The sequence below is a fragment of the Citrus clementina genome, unplaced genomic scaffold (genome assembly GCF_000493195.1).
Source record: "Citrus clementina cultivar Clemenules unplaced genomic scaffold, Citrus_clementina_v1.0 scaffold_2, whole genome shotgun sequence".
In the NCBI taxonomy this organism is placed as follows: domain Eukaryota; kingdom Viridiplantae; phylum Streptophyta; class Magnoliopsida; order Sapindales; family Rutaceae; genus Citrus; species Citrus x clementina.
Genome location: NW_006262688.1, coordinates 32,042,256 through 32,068,710, shown reverse-complemented (window position 1 = coordinate 32,068,710; position 26,455 = coordinate 32,042,256). Strand labels below are relative to the sequence as shown.

Below are 26,455 nucleotides of genomic sequence, written 5' to 3'. Positions count from 1 at the left end.
GAAATTTTTTTCTTACAATTCTCAAACATATGAACCCATGCTTGTATTATAAAATCTTCAATTTTTTTTTTTAAATATGACAGTATATTTATTATTTACAATACAAAGAAGTTCATAGCCCCAAGACAAAGGTATAGTTATTATTACATACAATGCAAAGAGGTGCAGATCTGAAGTTAAAGATCAGCTTACTCGTAACGCTTTTACGGCCCCGAGGGGGGTAAGAAGTGGTGCCAAGCAACTCAATTATTCATCCGAGTTGTTGAGTAGATTCTAATAATATATTAGGCATCAAATTCTATTACTGTAAAGGGAATTGTAATTATATATTCATTATTATTAATACTATAAAAGAAGTTCTTTGGTGTTGTTCCCTTCTTGGAGGCTGGAGCAATACTCCCTATCTATTCACGTTATGCATATTATCATAATTAGTTCTTATTTAATTTTATGTTGAAATTTAGGGGTGTTCATAATTCAATCCGATCCGTAAAAATTTAATCCGTGGATTGGTAAATTTTATTACATTAAAATTTTGAAAATCCACAATTGGTGGATTAGATATGAATTTATTTATGTGAATCCGTAAAAATCTGCGAATCCGTAAAAAAAAATTATTTGTTTAATAAAAAAATTAAACTTGTAAATATGACATTATACTTACTAATAAATAAATAAGTTAAAATATACTTACATTAATACCATATTATGTCTTATCCGATAATAATATAAAATAAAAAAATATAATTTCATAAGCAGTTAATTTTTATGTACTGATCTAAACAAATGAGATTTTTATTTTTTATTTTTGGTGTGTTATATTTTGAAACTTTGAGTGTATTTTCTAGTTTTATTTAAATAATTTATTTATTTAAATCTTATTTAATTTTGAATTTGATCGGCAGTAAAATTATTTTTATATTAATTTTTTTATTTAGTTAGTTTGTGGATAGGACTTGATAAAAATTTTTAGCCCTCAAATTAATCCGCAAAATGATGGATTGGATATGGATTATGTCAAATCCATAGACGTATGAATTGGATTTGAATTGAATTGAATCAATCCATGGATTGATAAAAATGTTTAGCCTGTAAATCAATCTACAAAATGGTGGATTGAATATGGATTAAGTCAAATCCATAGACATATGAATTGGATTTGAATTAAATTTCACAAATCCGTGGATTAAATTGAATTAAAAATTTATGATTCGCAAAATCGTGGATTGGATATGAATTGATGTCTAATCCGCAAAATTCGATCCGTGAACATCCCTATGTTGAACAATTACGTTGAACATATAATTTGCGTACAAAAAAAGAAACATTTAATTTGACTGAAAAAAGAGTTTGTCCAAACATTTGCATTTTATCACATAAATTAAGAGGGAACTTGGATTCTAATAAAATTTTCATCGAAAAAGATACAAATGGCCCTAGCCAGTAGCACAGTTCTTTGGTTTAACTTGAATTTCTAGTCCATGTCTGAAAACTGGCAACGGATCTCTAGAGAAAGAATTGTCCGAGCAACAGAGCTTCCAGGTGAATTGGGTGACCAAGTAATGAATGATAACTAGAGTTTCAATTCTGGCAAATTCATTCCCAGGACACGTTCTAGGCCCCCCTCCAAATGCCACAAAACTAAAAGGTGGTACCGCTGCTTGTTTCTCAAAACGTGTTGGATCAAACTTTAATGCATCTGGGAAAAGTTGATCATCCATGTGTGTCATGCATGCTGCCCACATGACCTACGTAGATGCCGTATATAAAATCAATGTCAATACTGAGTATCATCAAATCACACATAATTAATGTAATGGTGAGTCTCGGACGAACATACTTGCCACCCTTTGGGAATAATGTACCCTTCGTATTCAAAATCTTCAAGGACTTTCCTGAAAGAACAAAATATAGGAGGTGTCGTCCTTAGAATCTCCATAGCCACTCTCCAAGTTTGCTTCATTTTGGCTAGGTCTTCCCATGTGAGAAGCTCCCCTGTCCCTGAAGCCTTGCTCTTTGCTATCTCCTCTTGTTCTACAAAACCCTAATTAATTAGAATTAATGTGTATGCTAACAAATGATCTTTTCAATTTTTTTTTGTTTTTTTAATCATACCTTGAACAATGGTGGCATAAACAGATGGATCATTTGCTAGAAGCCTGATAAAGAAGGTAATAAGGATGGCAGATGTATCGTGTCCTGCAATCATAACAATGATGGCATTGTCTATGATTTCCTCATCAGATAATACTACTGATTCGTTTCGGATACTGAGCAAGCAACTGATGAGATCTTGATTAGGAGAAGCAGAATGTTGCTCCAGTGCTGCCCCTTTTTCGCGTATGAGATTCATTAACATAGCTCTAACTTTTTTGCTTGCCTGGAGGCTACGGTTGAAGCGGGTAAAAGGCAAATTTACAGGTATCGTAAAGATCCCATCAATTATCTGTTGAAAGAGCTTTACAAGTGCATCTCTTCTCTGATCACCTTCTTCTATCCCAAATAAAAGTGAGCTCATAATGCTAAAGGTGAGTGTCTTCATAAGGGGCATTGCCTGTATAATTGTTGACAGAAAAATAGAATAACAAAGAAAAGGAACAGATTTGCAAGTTATTAAATTAATTAATTTGACGTACCTGAACTTGTTCTTTACCATGCCAATGCATCTTCATATGCTTCCTGACCTCTTCATCTATCTTTCCAACATATTGCTTCAACACTTCAGGCTTCAAAAAAGATAAAAGCGCTCCCCTCACGCACCTGTGATCATCTCCCGTCAACTCAAGTATATTTCTCTCACCACAAATTTTTCTAATGGAAGTGGGTTGTTGACCGGCAAGTATCTTTTGATCACAAGTGTAGACAAACTTGTTAGCTGCCTGCCCATGGAGGAGTAATGTTGGAGTGCCTAGAAGATTCAGTTTTGAAACTGCTCCATACTTCCTTACTCTCTCCCGAAGCCAATGTTCTGCTGTGTTGGTGCGCAAGGCATGTAGAAAGCTGAGGCTTTGGCCTATAAAGGGTAACCCGAAAGAACCTGGTGGCAACTTGTTTCTAGTTTTCCTAGTCAGTATAATAACGTAAAGAGGGAGGACAAGAAGAAACAATATTAAAAAATTTGCTGGACTCATGTCTGATTGAGAAATATTTGCGGGGAATGAATCTATATCTACTGGAAATCTGGAACGAAGAAGTTCATTTAAAAGAAAGTTGCCGGCGGTATCTTTTAATTTTGTCCTCATTAGTGATAACCTAGCATCTTTAGCAACTTTGTTTTGTCGTCTCGTTATGCTTTGATATAATTAATGTATGAGTAGTAATTTTATATAATACGGATCCTTTACTTTGGTAAGATGAGGTCTAAGATAAAAGACAAAAAGTGAACATACTTCAATTTAATGCATTTTGCCCTATGGTATATTAGAATTTTGTATTTTCTAATCTTTTAGCTTGTCCTTATTATATTGAAATAAGAGATCTCTCATTAGAAGGGTACTCGTTAATGTACCTCTAATCATGTTTGCTTGTCAGGATTCTAAATTCCACAGACTTAATATGATAACGTAATTGAGTACATAACCTCATGGACATCTTTCCCATAGGCGGATGAGTGTTATCCAACCAGGGAGACTGCACAAGTTTAAGAATTTACTTAGAGATTCAATTTTCATAGATATGAATAGAGATTATGCAAATTGATGTACAGAGTCCTTTGGTTCAATTTCTATTGGTAGTCCTTGCTTGAAAACTGGAAAAGGATTTCCATGAGAATGGGGTCACCAAGTGATGAATTGTAGCTAGATTTTCAATTCTTGTAAACTCATGTCCTGGACAGATCCACGGCCCTCCTCTGAATGCCACAGAGCTACTTTGATGGATCTGGGTAGAGATGGATCTGAATGCCACAGCGCTACTTTGATGGATCCGGGAAGAGATGGTGACCAAACTTTGACTTATGGATCTGGGAAGATATGGTCATCCATGTGTGTTACCTATGTGGAAAATGATATCAGTGGCATATTTTGGTGAACAAATTGCCCGTTAAGTACCTAAAACATATGTGGGAAAGAAGAGGAGGCAAAAGATAGGAAGCATTCTCTCATACTTGCCATCCTTTGGGGATAATATATCTTTAATATTCAAAATCTCTAACAGCTTTCCTGAAGGTTCCTGACAAAGGAGGGGTCATCCTTAAATTCTACAATGCTACTCTCCAAGTGTACTTACATTTTGGTAAGATTGTCCCATGTGAGGAGCTCCCTTAAAGACTTGCTCTTAGTTATTTCCGCTTGTTCTACAGAGAAGTTTATGCATTACGTGTAAGATCACTATAGCAAAACAGGTGGAGATAGTTGAAATATCACTTGCATGGACCAAATCTTAAGGAGAAAAATGAAAAATGAATTCATTTCAGACCTTGGACAATGTTGGCAAAAACAGATGGATCGCTAGCCAAAATCCTGACCAAGAAGTTAAGGAGTGCACTGGATGTGTCATGTCCTGCGATCATGATGATTATGGTATTATCTACAATTTCCTCATCGGTTATTACTGTTGGGTTGCCCTTGCTTTGGATACTGAGCAAACAAGTCATGAAATCTTGTTTAGAAAAAGCAGAGTTTTGCTTCAATGCTGCTCTCCTTTCATGTACAAGATCTGTGATCAATGCTCTAATCTTTGCTCTTGCCTTGAGGCCACGGTTGAAGCGTGTGAAGGGACGATTTATTGGCATTGAAACTATCCCATCCATTATATCTTGAAAGAGCTCTATAAATGCATTTCTTGTTGCTCCTTGCTCAATTCCAAATATAAGAGAGCTCGGTATGTTGAAGGTGAGGGTCTTCATCGATGGCATTACCTATATTGCTCAAAAGGAAGAGCAGATTAGCATTAGAAAGTCAAACCATAAACAATTTAATGTATCTTACCGTAACCTTCTGCTTCCCATGCCAATGCATATGGAGATGCTTTCTAATGTCTTCATCCATTTTCCCTACATATTGTTTCAAAACTTCAGGCTTCAAAAATGATTCAAGTGCCCCCCTCATGCGCTTGTGTTCATCACCGCCTGACTCTGTTATACTCCTCTCACCGCAGATTCTTCTGATAAATGATGGTTGCTGATTGGCAGTGTGTTGCTATCACAAGTACAGACAAACTTGTTAGCGGCCTGCCCATATATAAATACAGTTGGGGTCCCAAGTAGGCTAAGTTTAGAGATGGGACCATATTTTTTAATTCTATCTTGAAACCATTTTTCTGTATTATTGGTGTGCATGGCATGCAGAAAGCCGAGGCTTTGGCCTATAACAGGCAACTCCAAAGAACCAGGTGGACGCATTTTTTAAGTTTTCCTGGTCGAGAATCAAGGTGAAATATATCGCTTGATTCATGTCTACTACGCAGATTTAAGATATTGGAGGATTAAGGATGTTTAATAGCAGCATAATTATCTCCTAATGCATTGGGATCATAAGTATGAAAGGTGTGGATCTTTAACGAAGTTCTACATCTTATAAAATAAAAAATGAAAGAGCTTAGACTACTCCGAAAAACTGCCCAGTTTGTTATTATCATTATTATTATCTTTGAAAATCAGCCTAGTGTGTCCTTTATGGATAGTGGCGTTTCCAATGTGTTGCTCTAACCGAAGTTGAATTGCTTAAAAACGGAAGAAGGCTACTTAATTTTATGATTGGTCTAGAATATGGATACCATCAGGCAAATTCTTAGATGGCTAAATTGGAGTGTTTGGAAAAGACATATTCAGCCGTTCACTGAAATCCTATGAACTGTTAAGAGTAGTTCTTATTCAATGTAGTTTTTGTATACTTTGTGCTTTATGCATTCCAAGCAAGCTTATTGTCAGGGGAAAATAGAAATCAAGTGTTAAACACTGCTATTGCTTTGCGGCAGAGCCATGCATGAATTTGCCAAAAACTGTTCTCATTTCCTGAAATGATGAAAATAGTTTTGCTTGCTTCCATTGGATAAGTTATGATGAATTAGCTTATTAGAAACTCGAACAATGTATCAATAAAGCAGCAATTCTACCATTACAGGACCTGGTTGACTTTCCATTGGGATTAATACAACCCGCAAGAAGTTGATTGAAACTGACAAACTTATTTGGTGGTACTTATGATATAAAAAGCTATTTAGGCTGAATTTCAATTGGTAGTCCCTGCTTGAAATTTGGCACCGGATTTCTGGTGAAGTTGTCTAAACAAGAAAGTTTCCACGTAAACTTTGTAACCAAGTAATGCATCGTAGTTAAAGTTTCAATTCTTGCAAACTCATATCCAGGACAAGTCCTTGGTCCTCCACCAAATGCCACAAAGCTAAAGGGTGGGATTGATGCCTGATTCTCAAACCGTGTTGGATCAAACTTTGATGGATCAGGAAAAATTTGCTCGTCCATATGTGCCATGCATGAAGCCAAAACTATCTAAATTTCCAGTATAAAAGAAAAAAGAATATTAGTAATAAATTTGTAATAACTAGTTACAAAGACTTGGGGGAAAATAAACTGTTCAAAGATAGAATTTTTCCGTACTTGCCATCCTTTTGGAATAGTGTGCCCTTCATACTCAAAATCTTTGAGGACTTTCTTGAAAGCACCATAAACAGGAGGGTAAATTCTTAAGGTCTCCAATGCTACTCTCCAAGTGTACTTCATTTTGGCCAGATCATTCCATGTCAATAGCTCCCCTGAGGCTTTGCTCTTGGCTATCTCTTCTTGTTCTATGTCCAAGGAAAAAACTCGACTAGTTTATTAGCAAATTATTATAATTATAAATCGAATTATAGGCATACCTTTACTAATGGTGGCATAAACAGTGGGATCAGTAGCTAAAAGTCTGACCAAGAAGGTAATGAGAATTGAAGATGTGTCATGTCCAGCAATCATCAAAACTATGACATTGTTTACTATTTCCTCGTCAGAAAGTATAATTGAATTGTCATTGTTTTGAATATTAAGCAAGCAAGTTATGAGATCTTGTTGAGGCAAAGCAGTCTCATTCGTTAATGCTGCCCTCCTTTGCTTTATAAGATCCATGATCATTGTTCTAAATTTTGCTCTTGCTCGCAGGCCTCGATGGAAGCATGTAAAGGGAATATTTATTGGTAAAGATACCGAGCCATTACTGATCTGTTGTATAAGCTCTATCAGTGCATCTCTGCTTGCTCCTTGTTCTATTCCAAATAGAAGAGAGCTCATTATGTTGAAGGTGAGGGTCTTCATCGATGGCATTACCTGTGTTTTCATGACAAAAAAGCATATATTTCAATCAAGGAAAAGCACAGCAACATGTATTTTATGTGTGACAATTAAAAAACTTGTGACGTACTTTGATCTTTTGCTTGCCATGCCAATGAATTTCAAGGTGCTTTCTGATTTCTTCATCCATTTTTCCAACGTATTGCTTCAAAACTTCAGGTTTCAGAAACGACATAAGCGCTCCCCTGATACGCTTGTGTTCTTCTCCATTTAACTCCAGTATATTCCTCTCACCACAAATCATTTTGAACGACGGTGGTTGATGGGGAACAACCGTATCACTGTCGCAAGTGTAGATAAACTTGTTAGCAGCCTGCCCATGGATAAATACTCCGGGTGTCCCAAAAAGACTGAGTTTATAAATGGGACCATATTTTTTTATTCTCCTTTGAAACCATTGTTCTACTGTGTCAGTATGCATGGCACGCAGAAAGCTGAGGCTGTGGCCTATAATAGGTAACCCAAAAGAACCAGGTGGAAGCTGTTTTGAAGTTTTCCTTCTTAGGATCAAATAAAGAGGGAGAAGAAAAAGCAGCAAGGTGAAATAGATTGTAGGATCCATGGCACAAGTCAACAAGAATTTTGTTACAGGAAAGCCTTTGGGGAAAGATTGCAATCTATTTCAGAATTTCAGTGACTATATTTTTTTCATATTACTCAGACTCTCAGAGACACAAGCAGAACATTTAAGCTAGAAGCATTCTTGTGTTTTCCGTTGGGGTATATCACAAACACTTTGTGTTTGGACATATCCTGAAGAACAAAAGCAGGTCATTTTCTGACATTGACAAGCAATGTTTCTAGTGCTTAATAATTGAATGATCGGTCGGCATACTATATATTTGATAATGAAATTCTTAAAGGATTAATCAAATTAAGAATAAAAGAGAGTTATTTGATAATCTAAATCTATTCCAGCTTTTATCAGCCATGACGTCATGGAAAGCCAAGGTCACTTCTATTGTTATTATAATCTTAATTCTTTTAAAGGAAGAAACTGCATTGGCTAGAATTTTTTCTAATCAAAAAGTTGTTCATGGAGTTGTGTTTTCCTCTGATGCTTTTTAATACATTCTATTAAAACTCCATTTTTCGGTAGGAGAAAAGAAGAATAAAGTTTTATTATTATTTACTGCAGCACAACTATGCCAGTTCTCTAATTTTGGTGCAGAATCATTCTCCCCTGTGTTTTGGTCAAAATCAGATATTTGGATGATTTTACTGATTTTGCAATTCGTCAGAATAACTCTCTTGAATTTTGATATTGCAATAAGCATCTCTTGGAACCTGTCATGAATCTTCCCATAGAAGGTTTTTGATGAATTTTCAGACTATTCAAATTTCTCAAATTTGATATAAATATAAGCAAAGTCAAATGATATTACTCTTTTATTTCAGGACAGTATACTAGTAAGTACAGTGATCAGTCTATAGAGACTGTTAAGGAAGCACACATCAGTAGCATAGACTGTAAAGCAGAGGATAGCAGCAGCTCCAACTTACAATTAAAGGTTGATGACATGGCATGCCAGCTAGCACCTGGTGGTTATGTAGTTACTTGTTCACGTGATAATTAGTTGAAGTTGTTATAGCTAGCTAGAATTAGTTTTGTAATTAGTTAACTAATTGAGCTGAGCATCAGCTGTGTATATAAGCAATCTGTGTACAGTTTCTTAGTTAAGTTTTTGATAAATAAAATCATAAGAGCTAAAAGCTTTCAATTCTAAATTTTCTCAGCTTCCAAACATCCTTATTCTGATTTCTTACTTGGTATCAGAGCCACAATGGCATCTGTGAATCTTGCCTCTTCCTTAAATCAAGTTCATAACTCTGCTGCTCATTCAACAACCGTCAATTTCACTTTCAACACTCCTGTTAAGCTTGATCAATCAAACTATTTGATCTGGAGATCTCAAGTTCTTGCTTCAATTCGAGGAAATAGACTTGAGAAATTTATCGATGAATCAATTACTCCACCTCCTTCTCATATTGCTCAGAGATATGATGATGATCTTAGATCTGTGGAGAATCCAGAATTTGCAACCTGGAGAGCACAAGATCAGATACTTCTCGGTTGGCTTCTTTCATCCATGAGTGAAGGTATCATTAGTCTAGTGTTCAACCTTGAGACTTCATTGGAGGTATGGAAAGCTGTTGAAACTCAATTTGGATCTCAGTCAAAGTCTAGATTACTGCATTTGAGATATTTGATGAATTCCACTAGAAATGATGATCTTAAAATGACTGAATATTTCATTAAAATGAAATCTATTGCTGATAACATGGCTGCAGCAGGAAGTGCATTAAGCAATGATGATTTGATTTTACATGTACTCTCTGGTCTAGGTCTTGATTATAATTCTGTTGCTACTTATATTACTGGACAAGTAGGAACTGGAAAAATGAATGTTAATGAGGCTTATGCTATGCTGTTAACTCAAGATGCTAGAATTGATCAACAAACTCATATGCTTGCTAACATGGATGTTAAACACAATTTAGAAGCTAATTTTGCACAAAATAGAGGACCTAGAAGAGGAAACTTCTCAGGAGGAAAAGGTTTTGGTAATCTTGGATATAATTCAGGCTATAGTAATGCTGCTGGAAATTCTGGAAATAGTGGTTACAGAGGAAATTATGGATCATCTGGTTTTCCTGTTGGAAGTGCTGGAAATAATGGTTACAGGGGAAATTATGGAGGAGGAGGAGGAGGAAACTGGAATAACAATAATGCTGTCAATAATGGTAAAACACCTGGAAATCCAAAATCCCAGTGGAATCCTTCTAAGCCTACCTGTCAAGTTTGTCTCAAAATAGGTCATACAGCCAATGTATGCTAGAAGCTGGAAGAATTTATTGCCTCTGGAGCTTATAGACCACCTCCAAATAGGAATCCGAAATCAGCATATCTGGCAAATATGGAAGGATCATCTGATGCAAATTGGTACCTTGACAGTGGTGCCACTCATCATCTCACAAATGACATGAACAATATGCAGATTTCTGAGTCATTTACAGGTACATCTAAACTCATTATTGGTAATGGTACTGGCTTGAATATTACACATATTGGAAAAGCTGTTCTGAGATTGCACAACTGCACTGATTCCACTGTGATTAAACTAAACAATATACTTTTAGTTCCACAAATAACCAAGAACCTCATAAGCATTTCTCAGCTAACCAAAGACAACAATATTTCAGTTGAGTTTACTGATAAATCCTGTTTTGTGAAGGACAAGGTGAAGAATTTGATCATACTGCAGGGCAAGGCTGAAAAAGGCTTGTACAGATTGCTATTAGTGTCCTCAAATAAAATCTCTGCTCAGTCTTCCTTTCAGAGTCATGTTGCAAATATCAAGTCTTCTTTTCAGTCAGTTGTTCCTCTTTCAATGCTCTCAGTTGTCAATCTTAGTCAGTCAAATAAACTAGATCACTGCTTGCATAATGTGGCAGCAGAGTCTTGTATGAACTCTAAGTGTTTTTTAAGCACTTCTGTATTACATCAGAGGCTAGGTCATCCTAACTCTAAGATCTTAAATCATGTAATACAATCTTGTTCCTCTTTCAAACCTGTCAATGGAAATAAAGATTTTGATTCATGTGATGCTTGCAAATTGGGAAAAATGCATAGACTACACTTTCCAGCAACTGAAACAAAAACAAAACAACCTTTAGCCATTTTACATACTGATCTATGGGGACCAGCTCCAGTGGTTTCCATACAAGGTTATAAATATTATGTGAGCTTTGTAGATGACTTTACCAGATACACTTGGATATTTCCCTTGAAAACCAAAGATGAACTCTTCATGTGTTCAAAATTTTTAAAACTCAAGTTGAAAAACAATTAGAACAGCCCATTAAATGTCTCCAATCTGACTGGGGAGGGGAATTCAGATCTTTCACCAAATATCTTCAAGAAGAGGGGATAGAATTCAGACACTCTTGCCCTTATACACACAACCAAAATGGTTTGGTAGAGAGAAAACACAGACACATCACTGAATCAGGCCTTACTCTTCTTGCACAAGCTAAATTACCTATCAAATTCTGGTGGGATTCCTTTCATACAGCAGCCTATCTCATTAACAGATTACCAACACCTATTCTATCAATGAAAACTCATATGAATCAATTTTTCATCACAAACCAGACTATAACTTTCTAAGAACATTTGGATGTTCTTGTTTTCATTTTCTCAGAGAATACAATAACCATAAATTTCATTTCCATACTTCAAAGTGTGTCTTCTTAGGATACAGTTCTTCACATAAGGGCTATAAGTGTCTACATTCATCAGGCAAGATTTATATTGCCAGTCATGTATTGTTTGATGAAACTACTTTCCCTTACACTTTAGATCCAAATTTTTCTTCCACTTCTAAATACACTTCCTCTGATTTCCAATATAACCTTTTTCAAAGGTTTACTCTGTCAGTTCCTAATAGCAATCCGAACAGTCTTGAAACTACTGCAGCAGATCACTTCCCTGTCAATCATTCCCTGTCATCAAACACACCTCAATGTCAGTCACCTACAACTCAGACCTCCACATCTTTGTCTTTACCTTCATCCCAGTCACCAGCACCACAAATACTCTGTCCAACACATACATCTCAGCCTAAACCTTCTACTTCCACCCATCACATGATAACCAGAGCTAGAGCTGGAATTTTCAAACCAAAGGCCTTCCTAACAACTCACAACAGCTTAGAACCATCCACTGTCCCTGAGGCATTATCAGATCCTCAATGGAAAGATGCAATGCAAACTGAGTATGATGCCCTTATTCACAACAACACTTGGACTCTTGTGCCAATGTCTTCAACCTACAAGTTAGTAGGTTGTAAGTGGGTATTCCGAACAAAGTATAACACAGATGGAACTGTTAGCAAGTATAAAGCTAGATTAGTTGCAAAGGGGTTTCACCAAACAGCAGGGATAGATTATTCAGAAACATTCAGTCCAGTGGTGAAGTCTTCAACAGTAAGAGTCATACTCAGCTTGGCAGTTATGAAAGGGTGGAAAGTCAGACAAATTGATGTCAATAATGCATTCCTTAATGGGGATCTTTCTGAGGATGTATATATGACACAACCAGAAGGCTTTGTCACTAAGGAAGGGTACATCTGCAAACTCAAGAAAGCTCTCTATGGTCTAAAACAAGCTCCACGAGCCTGGTATGAAAAGCTGAAAGGTTGTCTTACTACTTGGCAATTTCTTAATTCAAAAGCTGATACATCTCTATTCATTAGACATGATACAAGGGGCTTAATCATAGTATTGATCTATGTGGATGATATCCTAGTCACTGGACCAGATTCTGCTCTACTAGAAGATTTTATTGTTAAACTCAGTCAGGCCTTTGCCTTGAAAGATCTGGGATTAGTTGCTTACTTCCTAGGTGTTGAAGTTAGTTACTTTGATGAGGGAATGCATCTATCTCAAACAAAGTATATTAAAGACTTGCTGAGTAAAGCATCTATGGAGAATTGCAAAGGGTCTGATACTCCTCTTAGTACTGGTTTGAAGCTAGAAAGAAATGTCAGGGGTCCTTTGGGCCAGGAGTTCGAAAATCCAACACTTTACAGAAGCATAGTTGGAGGATTACAGTATCTAATTCTCACCAGGCCTGATATAGCTTATTCAGTTCATAAACTCAGTCAATACCTCAGTTCTCCTACTGTTCAGCACTGGTTAGCCTGTAAAAGAGTTCTTCGATATCTCCAGTCAACTATCACCTATGGTCTCTATCTTAGAAAGGAAGCAACTCTGGAAATTGGATTAACAGGCTATTCAGATGCTGACTGGGCTTGTGATCTTGACGATAGAAAATCAATTGGAGCCTATTGTATTTACTTAGGTAACAACTTGATTTCATGGTCCTCCAAAAAGCAAGCAATTGTAGCAAAGTCAAGCACAGAGAGTGAATACCGAGCCCTGTCAGCAGCATGCTCAGAAATTTCTTGGTTGCAGTCTTTGTTTTCAGAACTCAATATTGCTAAACTACCTACTCCAGTTCTTTGGTGTGATAACCAAAGTGCAGGGGAGCTAGCTCGCAACCCTGTGTTTCACTCAAAATCTAAGCACATAGAATTGGATGTTCATTATGTTAGAGACAAAGTGCTTGGAAAAGAATTGGAGGTTAGATACATTCCTACTGAAGAACAAGTAGCTGATGTTCTTACTAAGCCCTTATCTTTTTCTAAATTTAGTTTCTTTAGATCCAAGCTCAATATCGTCAGTAGACCTTTGAGCTTGAGAGGGGATGTTAAGGAAGCACACATCAGTAGCATAGACTGTAAAGCAGAGGATAGCAGCAGCTCCAGCTTACAATTAAAGGTTGATGACATGGCATGCCAGCTAGCACCTGGTGGTTATGTAGTTACTTGTTCACGTGATAATTAGTTGAAGTTGTTATAGCTAGCTAGAATTAGTTTTGTAATTAGTTAACTAATTGAGCTGAGCATCAGCTGTGTATATAAGCAATCTGTGTACAGTTTCTTAGTTAAGTTTTTGATAAATAAAATCATAAGAGCTAAAAGCTTTCAATTCTAAATTTTCTCAGCTTCCAAACATCCTTATTCTGATTTCTTACTGAGACTACTCGAAATTATTTGACACTAGCACAGTTCTTTAGCTCAATTTGTATTCCCATGTAATTACCCATTTATTATGTTTACCGGCCAAGCTTTGAAACTTAGATTTATTTGCATACTGGAAATATACGTACCTTGTAACACACGTCATAAACAGACTTATCACTAGCCAAAAGTCAGACTGAAAAGGTAATGAGAACAGTGGATGTGTCATGTCCTGAAATCATGACATCGATGACATTTTCTATAATTTCCTCATAAGATGAGATAATGACATTAAGTTGTTTTCGTTTTGGAGACTAAGCAAGTAATGAGATCCTGATGAGGAATGGCAGTGGGTTGCTTTAATGCCGTCCTCTTTTCATGCATGATATCCACGGTCGTAGTCCTAACTCTTGTGCTTGCTTGGATGCCACGGCTAAAGCGTGTGAATGGGAAATTGATTGGTATTGATAATACTCATCTATCATTTTTTGGAGTAGCTCTGCAAGTTCGTCTCTAGTTGCTTCTTGCTCCATTCCAAATATTAGTGAGCTCATTATGTTGAATGTGAGGCTCTTCATTGAAGGCATTACCTATATGTTTGTCAGAAAAAAAGAAAAAAAAAGCACAAATTAGATCATAAACAAAATAGAAAATAAACATTTGCATATCGAATAATTTGTTAAATATTGCAATCTTTCGGTTGCCCTGCCAATGCATCTCCAGAAGCTTTGCAACTTCTTTATCCATCTTCCCAATAAGCGCTCCCCTTAGCGTTTCGGGCTTCAAGAATGAAACAAGTGTTTCCCTCACACGCCTGTGGTTGTCGCCTATCCACTCCGGTCATATTTTTCTTACCAACAACCCATCTAAATGACGGTGGCTGGTGATGGGCTAGCGAGTTGCCATCACAAGGGAAAATAAACTTGTTTGCATCCTGTCCATGGAGGAAAAATAGATTGCAGGATTCATGGCTAATTCAAAGAAACGGCAAAGGACATGAAGTTAAGAGAGATTAGTAAGGAAACGTTTTCGCTGTCTTTTGTTGGCTTGCTCATGCACATCTACAAAACTCCAAGAAATTAATACGTGATGCATGCACTATATATGTGATGTATTCTTGAGGTCTCTCTTGTTGATAATATTAATCTTTTGCTATTGTGCAGCTGCAATTGAATCATTTACAAAAATGGTTTTCACTCTTCTCTGCCTACAAACTGGCTGTGTTTTCTGGCAATTAACCTCGCGGTTGTTGGGTGGAAAATTCTATGTGGAGTTCTAATTTAAAGAATTTTATGTAGCATAAGGATCATTTGATTGGTTTTAAATGATGCTGCTAACAAAGTAACTTCAAGTTAGCAGTAAAGTAATAAGACATGATGATAATCAAACTCTTTCGAGATACTTGTCATTTTGGCGGTGAGTTTTACAAAAAATAAAAAATAAAAAGTCAATAAATTATAAAAGAAAAAATAAAAAGTCAGTATCTTCCTAATATTATTATCCTTCAAATAGCGGCTCTCCATCCCCCTTCTCATGTGAAAGGCATGGATACCATTTTTTGGGCTCATTCGAAGCATGGTGAGTTTACTACAAACTCTGCGTATTTGGCTCTCTCTGAATATAACCCAGCTGCTGAAGATCGAGTTTGGACGTTGATCTGGACTTGGAAAGGCCCTCAGAGCGTGCGAGTTTTCTTGTGGCAGGCTTTTCACGCCGGTTTGAAGACTAAGGCTGAGCTGGCTAGACGGCATTTACCCATCTCGACTTGTTGTGACTGTTGTGGGGCTGTGTGTGAAGATGATATTCATGCCCTACGTGATTGTTCTTTGGTTAAGCAGTTTTGGATCAACATCATCACTATAAGTAAACGACAAGGTTTTTTTAATTCTCGGCTTAATGGTTGGCTGCGCTCGAATTTGGTTGATGACAGTAGGGTGGGGGATGTTTCAAGCTGGGCTGTTTTCTTTGGTGTTGCTTTATGGAGGATTTGGTTTTGTAGAAATCAGTTTCTCTTTAACCAAAAGATGATGGACCCTGCGGCTTTGTTGGTGGATGTCCATACAAGAGCTGAGAAGACGCATAAGCTTTATAATAGCCCGTTGGTCACAAGGAATATTAGGGCTAACAAGTAGATTTCTTGGCAACCTCCTGAGTGGTCATGGTGTACTTTGAATACGGATAGTGCCCACAAGTTTGATGGGATTTTGACTGCAGGTGGTCTGATTCGGGATCATTTTGGGCGTTGGCTAACTGGTTTTGGGATGATGGTTGGCTCTTGCTCTATTACGTTTGCGGAACTTTGGGGTTTGTATTAGGGGCTTTAGCTTGTTTGGAACTCTGGCATCCGTAGATTGAAAGTTGAAACGAATAGCTTGTGCGTTACACAATTGGTGGCTAGACCATCGGTGATGACTAATGACTATGCTCCCTTGGTTTAGGCTATTAAAGATTATCTCAAATTAGATTCGCATGTTTTCATCTTTCATATCTATAGAGAAGTCAATTTCGTTGCAGATTATATGGCGAACCTCGCTTTTTCTCTTCTTCTTGGTTTTCTTGTATATCCTACCCCCTGTGGGTGTTAGGTCTCTTTTGCTTTATGACCTTTACTAGATTTTTTACCCATGCTCTGTTCTTCTTTAACTCTTTTTAGAGCCCCAGTTAAATAAAAAAAAAGAAGAAAAAACACATTCTTTTCTGACGATAAAGTCGTCTCATGTCTAGATTATCGGACGATGTGGCATTTTTTCTTGAATCTGGTCTATTAAATAAACTATTATGACTAATGAAATTGCTACATTTCGGGAATTTTCCCGTTATTGATTGCACACGTGTAAAGTCTCACGAAGGCGCCGGCACGTGCCCCACTGCCAGCAATTCAAATTCAAAAAACACTAGTCTCCCTCTAATTTCGACTCCTCGAACAATTTTGAAAGAAGGCAAGGCAACGGCACTTTTACTCTCAAATCTCTCACAATTAACGAATCTCGTCGATTCGCAGTCAATGGACGGTAATGATCAGCCGTGTCAGTTACCGTCAACGTCACCGTCGCTCTACCTACGACCGCCGTCCTCCTCTGTACTTCTCAAAGACATCTCAAATTTCAAAACCCCGAAGCGCCTCTCACAGCCTCCAAATTTCCAATCTCCCTGTCCCCAGAAATACTTCACAGCTTCCAAAAATACCCCTAAAAACTCGTCCTCCCTTTATCGCCGCGGTCTGTCCTCGACCCGGTCAAAGTCAACCAAGACCAAGACTGCCGCGGCGCGACGGCTCAAATCCCTCGAGGTCGAACAATCGAAGTCGGCTTACAAGTCACAACTTAAAAAGGAACAGTCGCTCAAATCGCTTTCCAAATCCCTCACCGTATGGCTCAATTTCCTCCTTGAAAATCCCAAGTCATGCGGCTGTGATAAATTTGATTCTGGTAATGTAGCGGCCGTGACAGTGGGGAAGGGGAAGAGGGAGGGAGGGGAGGTGATGACGTGGCGGGACCCGAAGAGGCAGAGGGATGCGTGTTGGAGAGGAGACAGTGATGAAATAGAAAGTGAAGCTGCAGTTTCTGAATCAAAGTACTCTACTTTGAGGAAGTCATTGAACAGCATTTGTAGTTTAGAGGACTTAAACCAAAGAATGAGAATTTACATGAGTTTGGGATGTTGCAAGGAGATTTTTGATATTATGAGTCGTGTCACCAAGGTTCGGATTTTAAATCTATGAAATTTATTTCATAATTTAATGGTTCAGAGCATATGTTGATCACTAGCATAAAATTTCCTCAAAGATTGAGTTGCAACTGTTGTGGAATGAAATTGCTAGTTATTAAGCATAAGCAAAAGTGAGTGTTTACTGAAGAATTTACTTAGTTTGCTTTTGAAATCAGGCAGAGTTTATTTTTAAGACTTGTAAGTATTTTTGTTGCAAACGTTAAGAATAATTTTGTTTTGTCTTCTATTTATCAGAATATTGATGATGGGAGACTACAAATGAAGTCGCATTGTCCCATTGTAACTGATTTTGGAATGAAGGAGAAGGCAACTAATATTCTTTTGTGTTATAACTCTGTTTGGTTCCGAATTGGACTTTACATTCTATTTGGTGGTGATTCCTTGCTGTCAAATGAAGATGTTAATACCTGTCAAGAAATGGAATTCTTGAAAATGATGATTGAGAAGCAGTTTTTTACTCATGCTGGGCTGGCAAAAGCTTTTGCTTATAACAAGAATGTTGAGGGTTTATACAGACCGGGTTACTATGAGGCTTTGGGGAGTGTTATTTTGAAAAGATTTTTGCTGCTGGTTCTTATACTTGATAGAGCTAAATCTCAGAGTTTACTTCCTCTTAAATATGGTATCGATGGAGTGGATGGGGGTTCTCCTCTCTTGTTTTCTGTGCAATCTAATGTCAAATCAAGCCGCCAAGTGATTGTTGGTAATTGTTTTTTTCTTTTAGTTCAACATTGTGTTGGTTGTTTTCAGATTTATGCCTTTTCCTTTAGGCTAACTTTTTCCACTTATATGTATTATTAGATTTCCTATCATCAGAGGTAATGCATGGAGAAGGAAATCTTTTTGCACACCTAATGATTGTTGGATACAAAGTTTCTTACCAGCAGGTAGGTATTTTAATTTACTCATTGTTATTATTTTCATGTGTGCTTGTGGTGGTGTGTGAGTGTTTTAACTGCACAGAGGCTCACCATAGAATTAATTTAATTTTGCACCTGGTTGTGGCCTTTATGCATTCATGGCCAGAAAAACCTTATAATAATTTTATAAGTACGATTTTTTAAGTTGTTTACTGAAACAGTAAAATGTTTCTCGTGGTGCAGTGTCTACTCCTTGAGTATGATTTCAGAGTGACTAATTTATTTGTAGACCTTCAAGATGGGGTGCGGCTTGGCAGAATTGTTCAACTCTTGTTACAGGATTCCTCAATCCTTACGGTTGGTGCCTTTTTTTTTTCCTAAATAAGAAAACAATGTTTAGAAGGCCAATTACTTATTAGCACCAGGCTCGATGTTCTTATGACATATAGTTTTACTTTTTTGACAGAAAATAGTAGTACCATCAGATACGCACAGAAAGAATTTGGTGAATTGCAGCATTGCACTGCAGTATCTAAGACAGGCTGGTGTAAAGTTATATGATGAAGATGGAACAGCAATTATGGAAGATGATGTTGCTAATGGAGATAAAGAACTTATTCTTTCCTTGCTGTGGAACATGTTTGTGCACTTGCAGGTGACCCTATTCTTGTTTTTATCTAAAAATTTGAGAATCTCTGCATTCCATATTATTTATTGCTTGTAGAAGTCAAATTCATTAGTTGTATAATTTACATTGTTTTAAACCTGCAGCTACCACTTATGATAAACAAAAAACATTTAACAGAGGAAATTTGCAAAATTCGTGGAACCAATATGGTATGTCTCAAACTTTATACTTTCCTAATGATCATTGAAAAATGAATATGGTGATGAGCCCTTTTTGGTAAATTTGGATTAATTGATAGTGACTGTCAGAATTCTAATTTTAGTTCGTATGTTTTTGCCTTCCACAGGACAACTTGGACATTTTTGATTCTGCTCTTTTAGATTTGCTTTTGAATTGGATCCAGGTATTACTGCTTATAGCCAAAAATGCATAAGGATTTCTTCCTCTTCGCTTTCATTAATATTTCGAGTGGTTGGATTAACAGAAAAACAGTGGTTAAATATGGAATATGAATAGGATGTCTGCTCATGTGGAGTGCATGTCTGTTGTTTTCATGTCTTCTCTTTCTCCTTTTAAAACAACATTTTTGTTTATATAACGTCTTTGCGCCTCTCATTTTTCTTGTTTTCCATTTTGGTTTTGCATTTGGCAGAGTCCAAACATTTGAAAAAGGATATATCTGTTTTTATTGTGTCAAGTTTTTGCACATATACCATGAGGGTTGTGCTTGCAGCCAAATTTCAAGAAATGAGAATAACTACTCATGTTAGGTCCTCCCTTTTTCAATCATCCGTTCATGTTATCTGGATTTTTATGTTTCCATTTTTTGGTTATATTATTTAAATGCAATCACTTTTGGGCTTTTAGAACCCATTTGTAGCTTCTTAACACAATTCTTCATTCTATAAAATTGTATGATTTCCAGGTGATTTGTGAAAAGTATGACTTTTGGATCAACAATTTTTCTTCACTGACTGATGGAAAAGCCATATGGTGCTTGCTGGATTTTTATTTCCGGAAGGAACCTTGTGGTTCTTGTACTTCTAAGGTGCTGTCTTTTATAGTCAACTGAGTTTGTACCTCTGCAAGTTTTCTGCTAACATCTGCTTCTCATAATTTGATCATTGGTACAGAACCTTCTTGAAACAAAAGGTGAAGAATCAGTTGTGTCAACAACTGATTATACAGATGCATTCCACAACTTCATATTGTCCCAAAAACTGACAACATTATTAGGGAACTTTCCGGAGGTAGGTTTTAAAATTGTTTATTTGTGTTTGAGTCATTGGGAAAACAATTCTAACTCAGATGCTTATGTGAGCAAAGCACAGTTAAAGATGCCTTAGATTAGATTTGTTTGATTTCTGGAAACTCAATATTTGAATTGATCTCTATTTTTAATGCTTAGAAAGCATCCTTTTCTTCCCTATACTGTTTTTTCCTTCCTAAATCAGAAAGTATGCTTCTGGTTTCCGTTCATATTGTAAGGTGATCTAATAGCTTGTGCTCGCTGTAGCAATTGAGCATGCTAATAAGGTGCAAACTGGATACATTTAATGGTTTTTAACCCACATGCACATGCAATATGTGTATGTCACAATATCATGTGGTCATATGTGCCATAATTGTTGTAAATCTTCTGTATACAGGTTCTACAAATGAGTGACATACTTGAACATAATGGCGCATGCAGTGATCAGAGTGTGGTAATTTTGTTGGTTTTCCTCTCTTCCCAGCTGATTGTCAAGAAGAATATGGTAATTGATAGGATTATGTGCTGCATAATCACTGAAATATGCCTTGAGAAATTAGCTTATTGACAATTGTAATTTACTTTCTAGGATCAACTGAATTTGCACAAACTGTTGGGTTGTAACTGTCAAAGTCCAGAGAGGAGACATTCAAATCCTAATTGCAGGATTGTGGACTCTGAAGCATTGCCAGACCAAGAAGAAAATGGGCACAGCACTGAAGGTGCTCATTCTCCATTAAGTAATACCTTTTTTCTGGGGAAAAAAATTGTAATGATGTTAGCCATTTGGGCATCTGGATATATCTATATCTGTAGTCCTTTAAAATGCATGCTGCTTGCATAGTAAGTTAGCCATTATGTTCCCTCAGTTAGCCTCCTTGATTCATTAGAAAAATGGCTTTGAAAAATTATGCCTGTTTATTACTCTCTTCTTTTGGTTTCAATTTAGTATCATGTTAACACTATTAGGGTGCTAGATACAAGCAAAGTCAGAGTCTTTGAGATTAGCAAGTGATTTCACATTGTAAGATAAAATAATTGCACATGTCTAAGTCATTGCTTTTAGAAGCAGCCCTGTATCAACTATCCCCTTGAAACTTCTTCAAAAAGACAAGGAAAGGTTTCTTCAAAATCTCTTGTTAGTTCATTAGATGGCACTTAGTTGAAACTTGATTGAGTTCTTGTTCCACTTGCAAAATTCATTGCAGATGCAGTAAGGAAGTTCAAGTCCCTCCAGGCATGGTGGCAAACAATGGCTGAACAAAACAACAAAAGTGCCTCTCAACGTCTTAGTTCCACTTTGCAGAACTTCTCAACTGACAAAAGCAACATTAGCATGGAAAGAGGTTAGCTGTTTTGAGGCTGCCTTAGCATTATTATGATGATAACCATTATGATAATCTGTCTGTTTATTTGACTTAAAATAAAAACATTTTAATCAAAATAAATAAATCAATACAATTGGACATGATAGTTCTTCTAAGTTGTGGCAAGCAAAAATTTTCATTGTTCTGTGATTGACCTTCTCCAGTGCTTCCTTAGCCATTGATGTGTTCATGCTTCCAGGAAATGCTGCAAAAGTTATAAAGTTTCATTTCAGGGGATGGATTGAACGTCGAAATTTTCTGAAGATGAGGAATGCAGTTTCCTTTTTGCAAATTGTCATTCGTGTTTGGTTGGCAGTTAAGCATAATTCAGCGCTAAACTCTTCCAGTACTAGAAAAGGTCACTGCTTAGTCTTCAGGCAATTTTGCTATGTTGTGTGAATTTATTCAATTTCTCACTTTCTTAATCTGTTCACTTGATCATACAGAGAAGTTGAACCAATCTGAGCAATTTAGGAGGTATGACAAGTTCATAGTTGAGAGGCATAATTTTGTCCAGTTAAAACGTTCAGTATTGCTCATTCAGCGAGCAGCTAGAATATGGATCAGTCACAGGCGTCAGGCTCGAAGTATTCTACTTCATTGTATATCCACTCCTGATCTGCTTAGTGGTGCCACAGATGAACAGAAGTATCTTCATAGCTATGCTGAAATTGATAAAGCTTCAATTATGTGTCAGGAAAAGAGTGATAGTGATGTGGGAATAAAAGCAGCTCTTAAAATTCAGTCTTCTTGGAGGAACTTCATAGCAAGCAGATCCCTCCAGAAGAATTACTTTGCTGCAGCTAAGATTCAGAGTCATTTTCGCAGTTGGTTGCTAAGAACAAGGTTCTTAAAACAGAAACAGGCAACATTAAAAATTCAAAACCATTTCCGATGTTTAAAATGTTTGAGAGCCTTTCAGCAATACAAAGCTGCAACCAGGTCAGCCATAATCATTCAATCTTATGTGCGTGGTTGGATTGCAAGGAGAGGAGCCTGGAGACATAGGTACCTCATTGTCGTCATCCAAGTAAGTTTTCTAATTTGGTTTTCAGTGATTTTGAAGTATGTTTGAATTTTACATTTTCTGACGTGCTTCTTTTCCCCCTTCTCTCTAATAGCTCTAATGGGGTAGAATTATTTCTTTGATCTGTATAGCTTTGGTTCTTAATCTTATGTCCACCTTAAATCTAGAGAAATGACTTAGAATCCTAAAATAAGAAGACCATCAGAATTTAGATTATCAAATTAATGATTTTTGTTATCATGACTTAGAATCCTAAAATAAAGGGAGCATCGGATTTTAAAATTTGATTATCATGTTGTTTATACAGGTAAAATGTTGTTTATCTTCTTTTTAAAAATCTGTTGTTCTAGCTAAAGTGATCTACGACATACGTCCACCCACAACACCCTAGTTACTGTTAATCACTTAAGTACTCCTTGTCATCCAGGCCCTCTTTTCTTAAATTCAATTCTTGTAACATCATTAGATTTGACAGGCTTACCTTATGTATATTATCATTGGACTAAAGAGGCCTAATAGTATGGCTATTTTCCAGGCTCTTGACGTGAATTTCTGGCTTTGGTGCTATATACTCTTGCTAGCATTTATAATGCTTTGGTTTATAAGTTACATTGTCACACCTATGATATATGCAGCATATTTTCTTGGGATGAGTTCTGTATCCTTTTATTACTGTGCCATTATCAGTAATCTTTTTATCAATATATATGCCTTTTTCATATGATCATTTAGCATGCCAACAATTTTTTTTTTTCTTTTTGAGTTCAGAGACATTTTCGGGGTCGATTGAGAAGGAGGGACTTTCTGCTCCAAGTGGAGGCTGCCATAAAAATCCAAAGTGCTGTTCGATTCTTAAATTGCTGGAGGGCTTTCCATTTTCAGAAACATGCTGCTACTGAAGTGCAACGATTTGTCCGGGGGCAGATTGTACGAAGTAGGCTCATAGGTAGTCATGCAATTTCCTTATAAGTTTACAGTGCCTATATCTTTTCATGGAGTTTATGTTAAAGCATTGTGATAATGTTTAATACCTAGTATTGAACTGCTGTAGGCTCTTCTCACCATCGTGCAGCCATCCCTAGTGGCAGCAATTTTAATACCTTAAGAGGCTGCTTCCAGAGTTTTGAACTCGGCATTTTTCTCTTTTCTGTTGTGAAATTGCAAAGGTGGTGGAAGAATGTTTTATTGCTTAAATTGAAAACAAAGTCAGCTATCATTATCCAGTCACATATTCGAGGATGGACAGCAAGGCGAAGAGCCTACAGGGAGAAGCACCATATTGTTTTGATTCAAGTAAGATATCTCCATGTTCTGCTGCTCTTTACTAGTTTGCATTTATATTAAAATGGAATGAAGCAGTCATTATTTGTGCACCACCTTTCATTTAGGGATCAATATCATGTTTTGAACTATTTCTTATAGGTGAAGCAGTCAGACAAACATGTCAGATTCCTGCAAGATAAATATGTGGATGTTTGAATTCTGATAGTTTAAATGGATTTCGTCCAAGTTAAAATGCTTTTTATCCCTTTCTTTCTTACCTGCAATATGGCGTCACTTTGTATTTTCGAATTCTTTTTGACTTCCACATTTTGTTAGTCTTACTGGAGAGGTTGCCTTGCACGGAAAGCTTCAAGTTGCCAATTACTGGATTTGCGCTTGAGAATTCAGATCTCTGCCACAAATGTGGATGAAGAAATGCGCATTATTAACAGACTTGTGTCAGCGCTTCGGGAACTGCTAAGCATGAAAAGTGTCTGTGGCATTCTTCATGTTTGCACTACTCTGGGTGAGTAGGCCTAAAATTACTGCTGTGATCACTTTTAAGAATATGTGCAGTTGTGATGATTGTATTTTACTATGAAGTCTCATAAGTACATGTTATTTTCAACTGAGTACTCTTTAGCACTTTGGTTGTTGTTGAGCCAATTTCCTACTCCCAGAATTTGATTGGGTAAGAAGGTAAGAACAGAATTCAAAGAAATGCTTTGATAAAAAAAGAGGAACAAGTTGATCATCAGCACTTCAATTGCATGCATGTTTCGCTTCACTATCTTACATACTAAATGGTTGGTCAATGAATCAAAAATGATAAAACCTGAAATATGGTTAGAGAAATTAATCAAAATTAACGTTGTAATCAGTTATGAATGCTGCTTGTTGAACTTTCAAGCTGTGATGTTATTTGATTCTGATTTACCCTTGACTGTTATTTGTCAAACTCCACTTTTGCAGATGTGGCAACAGAAAATTCTCAGAACTGTTGTGAAAAGCTTGTGGCAGCCGGTGCAGTTGATACTCTACTGAAGCTCATTGGTTCAGTCAGTCGAAGCATGCCTGATCAAGAAGTTTTAAAACACGCGCTATCAACTCTTAGAAACCTTGCCCGTTATCCACATTTGATTGATGTGCTAATTGACAGTCAAGGATCTGTTCAGACAATTATGTGGGAGTTGGTAAGGTGCAGACTGCGGACTCTTCATCAATTTGATTGAATTCAGGAATCAGGAAAAAGTATCATTTCTAATAGTTTGTCATTAATTCCTTTCTTTAATAACCTTCACCAGGAATAAGGAAGAGGGATATTTCATTGCCGCCGAGATTCTGAATAAAATTTGTTCAACTCATAAAGGTGTTGAAGCCATCAGCAAGTTACCTGCCCACTTAAAGAGACTGAACAGTCTTGTTGATGAACTAACAAGAAAGCAAAGCTTGGAGAAAAGGTCAGATCTCTTCTGTAATTTTACTCGAATTCAATTCAAAGTGGGAATTATGATTGATGTTAAGGGGAGTTAGAATTGAAAAGAATATATTTAAATTATATAAATTCCTCCATGCAGGAATGCCCGAAATTCGGCAGTGAGAGAGAACTTGGAAAGGAGATTGAGAGAGGCAGCTGAAATTCTGAAACTGATTAAACATGCCTGAGTTTAGCTGAGAAACAGGATGCTTTGTGTGAAGAAAAATGTTAAATGCTTAGAATTGTTGGTAGCATATATTTTCCAAGCGCGGTTGAATCATACATCCAATGCAATCACTTGACACATCCTGGATTCGAATGCGATCGTCAGAATCATTGTGATTGTACAGGGTTAAAAATATTGTAGCATTACATCCGTACCTTTCAGAGAAAAGAAAATGACATTTTTCATTTTACTTGAAACCGCAACTGCGGCTGCGTCTGCCTCGATGACCTCAATCAAAATATCAAATTGGCTCAAGCCACTTGCAAACTTTGTAATTAATCCTATTCTTAATCTGTCAAGTTGCAGGATTTAATTATTGTTCAATCAAATAAATTAACTAGCGGACGCGAATATCATTTTCTTCTGTGCGGTGCGTGGGTCCCAATCGGCAAATGGTCACACGTTATAACATGTTATCTTCTCTTTTTCAAAGGGCCGTAAGAGATTCAGATTCTTTGCCGTCCAAAATATCTATCCAACCCACCAAAAGATGCCTGTTTGGATCAAAACTAACTTTTGAACTTAACCAACATATTACACATATCTATGGCACAAATTGGTGCCAGCAAATACTGTAAACCAAACAAGTCTTTCAATTTTAATATCTATTCAACAATTTTCAAAAAAATAAATAAAATTCAGCGAGATTTTTAAGCGTATATATTTATTAGAAAGGATAAAATTAAAGAGGACATAGTTGTATATTTACTAAATACTAATGGTGACGGAGGGATTAATTAACACATGGATAAATGGG

The 26,455-nt window shown here is 36.7% G+C and overlaps 3 protein-coding genes, 1 non-coding gene and 1 pseudogene across 6 annotated transcripts; 2 read left to right on the top strand and 3 right to left on the bottom strand.

Annotated features, from left to right (window-relative positions):
• Positions 1–1,436: 1,436 nt before the first annotated feature.
• Positions 1,437–3,131, bottom strand: LOC18052382 (cytochrome P450 716B1). The gene is made up of 4 exons (XM_006448983.1): positions 2,637–3,131; positions 2,116–2,554; positions 1,841–2,034; positions 1,437–1,748 (listed from the first exon to the last, which is right to left on the bottom strand). Exons 1-4 carry the CDS (start codon positions 3,129–3,131, stop codon positions 1,437–1,439), a joined length of 1,440 nt encoding a protein of 479 aa, XP_006449046.1.
• Positions 3,132–4,099: 968 nt separating this feature from the next.
• LOC112101058 lies at positions 4,100–5,341 on the bottom strand (annotated as a pseudogene).
• Positions 5,342–6,154: 813 nt separating this feature from the next.
• Positions 6,155–7,844, bottom strand: LOC18052381 (taxadiene 5-alpha hydroxylase). The gene is made up of 4 exons (XM_006448982.1): positions 7,353–7,844; positions 6,817–7,258; positions 6,557–6,744; positions 6,155–6,448 (listed from the first exon to the last, which is right to left on the bottom strand). The coding sequence occupies exons 1-4, from the start codon at positions 7,842–7,844 to the stop codon at positions 6,155–6,157; spliced, it is 1,416 nt and encodes a 471-aa protein (XP_006449045.1).
• A 1,738-nt stretch (positions 7,845–9,582) lies between these two features.
• Positions 9,583–9,719, top strand: LOC112101344. Its single transcript, XR_002907471.1, has one exon. It is a non-coding gene; the product is annotated as a small nucleolar RNA Z247 (small nucleolar RNA).
• Positions 9,720–16,796: 7,077 nt separating this feature from the next.
• LOC18051883 (abnormal spindle-like microcephaly-associated protein homolog) lies at positions 16,797–26,086 on the top strand. Of its 3 annotated transcripts, XM_024191163.1 has the most exons (20): positions 16,797–17,569; positions 17,833–18,301; positions 18,400–18,485; positions 18,702–18,815; positions 18,925–19,113; positions 19,230–19,295; positions 19,433–19,489; positions 20,012–20,134; positions 20,220–20,336; positions 20,736–20,843; positions 20,928–21,060; positions 21,547–21,684; positions 21,905–22,063; positions 22,152–22,735; positions 23,501–23,678; positions 23,784–24,025; positions 24,332–24,521; positions 24,968–25,193; positions 25,300–25,455; positions 25,573–26,086. In XM_024191163.1, the coding sequence occupies exons 1-20, from the start codon at positions 16,874–16,876 to the stop codon at positions 25,658–25,660; spliced, it is 4,119 nt and encodes a 1,372-aa protein (XP_024046931.1). In that variant the 5' UTR covers positions 16,797–16,873; the 3' UTR covers positions 25,661–26,086. The 3 variants fall into 3 exon arrangements, with proteins under 3 accessions (XP_024046931.1, XP_024046932.1, XP_024046933.1); XM_024191164.1 differs by lacking the exon at positions 25,573–26,086 and having other exon boundaries at positions 24,968–25,188; positions 25,300–25,390; XM_024191165.1 differs by lacking the exons at positions 24,332–24,521; positions 24,968–25,193; positions 25,300–25,455; positions 25,573–26,086 and adding an exon at positions 24,155–24,281.
• Positions 26,087–26,455: the final 369 nt, after the last annotated feature.